We start from the raw sequence: 6,052 nt of genomic DNA on the forward strand, positions 1-6,052 counted from the left end.
TATACGCTCTTAAATTGTCACGTCTAACTTTCATATTTTGCCTATCAGCCGTGATTTTTAACGTGATTGTATTAAGACGCATATTATAGACATAGACGTGTTTTTGCGATATATTTTAAAATTGTTGTGACGTAACATTTTCCCAAATCAGCAGCGATTAACAACGTGTTGTGTAATAATAAGCATTTTAAAATCACAGCGAATGTTAAGTGACATTGCGGTTTCTAAAAGGTCAGCGCAAATAAAGGAAGTTAAGAAAAAGTCCACAAGCAACAAATTTGTTTAATTCCGTGCAGCGGTTATAGGAGGCGGAGTCGTGTTAGGGGTTGTAGTGTTTTAACAGCCGTGTTGTGGAAGTGTAAATTTTTTGGGCACAGCAAATTTACGTAAGGAATATTCCAAGAATTCTGTTCAGTTAATACGTATTGCAATTAGAAATAAGAGTAACTTACAGACAGAAAATACACTTGTAGCACGAATGTATAAAAATGTTTATAGTAAAGTAATTGTCAACTAGTTCGAAAAGAAATATGAAGACATTAATACAGACTGTATTGTATTTGTTAGTTCCAAACTATTTTAGCTACTGTTTATGGGTAAATTTTATAACCGTTGTATATTTCAGCAAATTTTCGTAAACTTTATAGTCAAATTAGGGTTTAATTTGTGTTGTTGTTGTAAAAAGTATCAAAAATGAAAGTGGCCGTCGGTGTCGCGTTGCCCAGCAACAACCCTGAGTTTGAAAAACTGAATGAGACGCTACATTTGCTCTCACAAGTTTCTTTATCGTTACGCACCTCCAATGTTGTGGAGGCGGATATAACCCCAAACGGGATCGAGTCTTTTAATGGCGGTCTGCCGGAAAATAGCGACCTAAACCCGGTCGAATTCAAATGCATTGAGTCGATGTCTAAGATTACAAGAAACGATAATGGGCGCATAGCAAAGCGACTGGTAATATTTTAAACAAAACTTCTTATCATAAAATCTATATTTTGCAAACTACAAATATGCATTTTAATGTTTTTTTACATCAGCATTTTTTCATGAATTTCTCTCTTTTGCAGCCTAGTCGCCCGGGATTCCCCGGAAGTCAAGGGGCAAGAGGTTACCCACCCCAACCTGGGGCCCAAGGACCCCTCTACCAACCCACTAACCAAGGATACTTAGGGGGCAGACCTGCGATTCCACCCAAATCTGTGCCAAGGATAATGACAGCAGAGGTTCGTATTATAACTCGTATTTTTTTTCTAAGAAAGGAATTTTGAAATATGAATATATATATACTTTGAACATATATAGACGGTTCATGTTTTCACTTTCTTACATTTTGTAGTAAGCAGAGAACATTTACACATTTTATAAACGTATTTTCACGACTCCAAATCGCGTTTCTTTATAATTTAAATTTTTCCACGTGACAGGAATTGGCCAATCACGAAGCGCAGGAGAAGTTACGTCAGCGACAGTTTGAAGATTCCAAATTGGAAGAAAAATTGATGATTCAAAAGAAACAAGCGGAGGCTGATAAACTATGGTTGCAACAAGAAGAAGAACAACTGGTAGGTTTTATTTTTTATGCTGTTTATCTTCCTAGTTTTTTTTGATTAACTTTAGACGCAGAATTTTGGAAACTTTAAGAGCGCATCAATAATTTTTACTTTTAAGCAGACTTTAACTTAACTTAAACGAAAATTTTGGTTTAGTTTGAGTGAGCCTATAAGAGCGCGCGCTAATAACTTATAGTTATTCTGATTGGAAAACTGTAAATTTTAGTTTGTTTTTAATCTTTTTTAAAACACCATTAGGAAACATTGGATCGTATACAATACCGGTATTTTCTTACCGCAAATCTACAATTTCGCTGAAATTGCAACAAGTGAATCTCATGTATTTTATATTTTGACACGCACTGTAGCGCACCATTACGTTAGTTTTTATTTTAGCTTTATTACCTACAGTGCAAAGACAGAGCGGCCTATTCCGCATGTGTGTAATTCGTGTAACTTCACGGACTGAATTAATCAGAATGTAAGCACGCGTCTCACGGCGCCAGAAATGCGTGTACACGAAGTCCCTTATAAGATGCTGGCCATTAATTTCTAAGAAACTTGCGGGAAAAAAACCTAACCCAACATTTCACGTGTTGGCTAAACATTGCGTCAAATATTATACGAATTGACATCCTAGTTTCGCAACTACGTTTAGACGCCGAGTCGGCAATTACGATTTATTCATAACTTTATATTATGCTTTTGAACCGTGGTTTACTATACTGCAGTATTAAGTCACACTGTAGACGTTTGTAAAACGCCTAGATTTTGTATTATATAAAGTTTTAAGTCGGATGAGAAAACTGCTAGCAATATTTTATTTGTAAAAACTAACGTTTCGTCGCCATGCCCCAATACATCTCAGGGTATGCTTTTAAGTGTTTTTTCAAGAAACTTTATAATATATCTGAATCAAAAAATTAATGATTTGTTGTTTACAGAAACCTGAAAGAACTCCCTCTAACGGCGACTTGGAGGAACAGGACCCTGATCATCTTTATCAAAGTGCTGATGAGGTCAGACAACGAAGAGAGGCATCTGCCGGTATGTATTTGAACATCTTATTTTCTTGGTTAAATTTGGTTTCTTCTTTTTTATCGTCCAATTTGGTAGTAAACAAGGAATATTTACAGATTTTTATTACCGTATCCTCCCGACACTACAGCGTTGTTATTTGTTAAACATACGCTTAGGAAATTGTGATAGCCTGTGTTATGCTACAGTGAATTATTATAAATTCAATTAAAAAATGCCTTTATTACGTCACAGGGAGAAATGCGGTCGACGTTGCCCCTCCACCCCCCTCTATGCCCCCTGCCAAGCCACCCCGTAACCCCCCAATCAAAGATGTACAAGTCGCTCAACCGAGACCGGTAAGATACGCGATTAATTACGTCAATCTAAACAGGTTGATGTCATCAAATTTGACGTAACTGAAATACAAATCCATAAATCGGGCCGAAGATGGCTTTCATTTGAAAACTATTTTAATATTTTAAGCTACAATGATTAACAGGGCCAACTTCGATAAATAGTTAATTTCAACTAAAGTAATCCGCTACTTGTAAACGCGTGACATTCCTTATTTTTTTACATATTTACCCGAAATATGAACACAACACTGAGCATAGGGTATATTTAGCTATTTTTTTTGTATTTATCAAGCATTGTTCTTTTCAGCCAACCTTCGAAGAAGTAAAGCCGACTCCAACCATGAAATTAGACAGAGAAGGCGACGCTGTGTACAGAGATACAATGTTGGTAGTGAAAGCTGTTCTTCAAGCTAACCAAGAAGTTATGGCTGCAAAACCAGACGAGATTTTTGTTCTTGTAAAAGTACGTTATAAATAGGAAATATTAAACTTTTTAAGGGAGTTATTTTTAGATTTGTATGTTTTATTAAAAAATGCTACAAATTTTTTGGATTAAGTTTTAGTTTATTGGGAACTTGCAATATAGAATCTGGTAAAAAAAATGCTTAAACTTGCTTTATTTTTTGGGTTAAATATTGGTTTATTGGGAATCTGGTAAAAAAACTTGCTTTACCCCACGCATATTAACAATTTCTATCCCATAGAACATTGGTAAAGCATTGAAGGAGCTGTGTACAAGTCTCGACCAAGAAACTCCACATTTGCCACCTGAGTATCACAGAGAGATTGATATGGCTCAGAAAACAACCAACAAAGACTTATCACAAGTTATAAACCAGATGAAACTGGTGAAACGATTTTATTCAACTACTCAAGTCACTGACTACAAAAAGTGTAAGTGAATGTATGAGATTGAGGTCTACTAGATTTTAAAGGTCGCATCTGCCGGGAGTAGTTTGATTGGGAGAACAAAGCAATTAAATTTGTTGCAATTTAGGTTTATAGGAACTTGATATATATAGTGTGGGGTGAGATGGATACTGTTTGCACATAATATCTCATATTTCTGTCGAAACGGCATTGTGGTGTGTTCCCGCTGATACCCATTTACAGTAATAAATCCCCTGCAAGTAATTCTAAATATAGGCATACGAGGATACATGTGTTTTGATGCATGTATTTAATTATAGGCATGATGGCTGCAACTCAAGTTCTTGCAATGGACGCAAAGAACCTGCTCGATGTTGTCGACAAATCTCGTTTGCAAGCCCTCGCTGGAGCCAGCAACGGCCATGCCACTTCGAACCCCGAGGAACCCAGCGGCGAATCTGCGGGCCCCGACCACACCTTACCCCCGCCACCGTCAGAACTTTTACACGATGCATGAAGGCGGTGGTAAAAGAGTCCTGTTAAAATTCCTCTCAACCTGGTTCGAGTTGCTCCGAACGTTAAGCGCGAGTAAATCAAGTCGATAGAACATACCACTGACCGTGGAACACCAAAGCACTTGTCGGACGTTTTGTGTTTTTTCTATTTTTATCTTCTAATATTTTGACAAATTCTGACCATACAATCGCATACCTTCGTAAAGCAATTCTGTGAACATTATTCCAATCGTAAGAATGGTGTAGAGTGAAATTTAAACTCAAACTAAATTACCTGTTACAACCTGCTGATCAGTTTATGCTTTCCTAACGTTTTGTTTTATCAAACAGTAAGCGGTTCACGCTTTAAGCGATATTAAATCACGAGCAGTAACTTTATATTACGGTAAAAAAAAGTATTTTCTGCCCAAAACTTTATTCAAAAACTCAACACCAACTGTTTTCCCATACTTGGATAATATGACACGATGAGACCTTTTTGGCTGCTGTTTCTACTTGTATTTATTTCTTCTTGATATATTCTGCTAATTTCCAAGGTTTCGTTGCCGAAATACAAACGAAGTAACGATATATTTGAGTTTAAGGTAGTTTCTCTGTGTAACCATGAAAGATCTATATCTAAATTACCCCCCTCAATATAATAATAATAAAATTAAAAAATCAGACTTTCTCTAGGCGACCCATAATTAACACATAGGCAACCGGTAGGTAGGTGACCGGTGGGTTTAGGTGACCGGTAGGTAGGTGACCGATAGGTAAGTGACCGGTAGGTAAACAACCGGTAGGTAAGCAACCGGTAGGTAGGTGACCGGTAGGTTAGTGACCGGTAGGTAGGTGACCGGTAGGGATAGGTGACCGGTAGGTAGGTGACCGTTAGGTACCGATAGGTAGGTGACCGGTAGGTAGGTGACCGTTAGGTACCGATAGGTAGGTGACCGTTAGGTACCGATAGGTAGGTGACCGTTAGGTACCGATAGGTAGGTGACCGTTAGGTACCGATAGGTAGGTGACCGTTAGGTACCGATAGGTAGGTGACCGTTAGGTACCGATAGGTAGGTGACCGTTAGGTACCGATAGGTAGGTGACCGTTAGGTACCGATAGGTAGGTGACCGTTAGGTACCGATAGGTAGGTGACCGTTAGGTACCGATAGGTAGGTGACCGTTAGGTACCGATAGGTAGGTGACCGTTAGGTACCGATAGGTAGGTGACCGGTAGGTAAGCGACCGGTAGGTGACTGGTAGGTTGGTGACCGGTAGGTAGGTGACCGGTAGGTAGGAAACCAGTAGGTAGGAAACCGGTAGGTAGGAAACCGGTAGACCGGTAGGTAGGTGACCGGTAGGTTAGTGACCGGTAGGCAACCGGTTGGTAGGTGACCGGTAGGTAGGTGACCGGTAGGTAGGTGACCGTTAGGTACCGGTAGGTAGGTAACCGGTAGGTAAGCAACCGGTAGGCGACTGGTAGGTTGGTGACCGGTAGGTACCTGTAGGTAGGTGACCGTTAGGTACCGGTAGGTAGGTGATCGGTAGGTAGCGACCGGTAGGCAACCGTGTAGGTGACCTGTAGGTAGGTGACCGGTAGGAAACCGGTCAACCGGTATAGGTGACCGGTAGGTAAGTGACCGGTAGGCAACCGGTTGGTAGGTGACCGGTAGGTAGGCGACCGGTAGGTAGGTGACCGGTAGGCAACCGGTAGGTAGGTGACCGGTAGGTAAGTGACCGGTAGTACCTGTAGGTAGGTGA

At 39.7% G+C, this 6,052-nt stretch overlaps 1 protein-coding gene across 3 annotated transcripts in view; it reads left to right on the top strand.

Moving 5' to 3' along the window:
* The window catches only part of LOC100176095 (focal adhesion kinase 1), a 68,983-nt gene extending 64,102 nt beyond the window's left edge, over window positions 1-4,881 (top strand). For all 3 annotated transcript variants that reach the window (XM_026835157.1, XM_026835158.1, XM_026835159.1), the window contains 7 exons: window positions 1,068-1,223; window positions 1,425-1,562; window positions 2,495-2,597; window positions 2,823-2,926; window positions 3,234-3,389; window positions 3,631-3,820; window positions 4,117-4,881. In XM_026835157.1, the coding sequence (XP_026690958.1) occupies window positions 1,068-1,223; window positions 1,425-1,562; window positions 2,495-2,597; window positions 2,823-2,926; window positions 3,234-3,389; window positions 3,631-3,820; window positions 4,117-4,313 (1,044 nt within the window). In that variant the 3' untranslated portion in view covers window positions 4,314-4,881. The remainder of the gene's footprint in view (window positions 1-1,067; window positions 1,224-1,424; window positions 1,563-2,494; window positions 2,598-2,822; window positions 2,927-3,233; window positions 3,390-3,630; window positions 3,821-4,116) is intronic.
* Window positions 4,882-6,052: the final 1,171 nt, after the last annotated feature.

The sequence above is a fragment of the Ciona intestinalis genome, chromosome 7, assembly GCF_000224145.3.
Source record: "Ciona intestinalis chromosome 7, KH, whole genome shotgun sequence".
NCBI classification, from domain to species: Eukaryota; Metazoa; Chordata; class Ascidiacea; order Phlebobranchia; family Cionidae; genus Ciona; species Ciona intestinalis.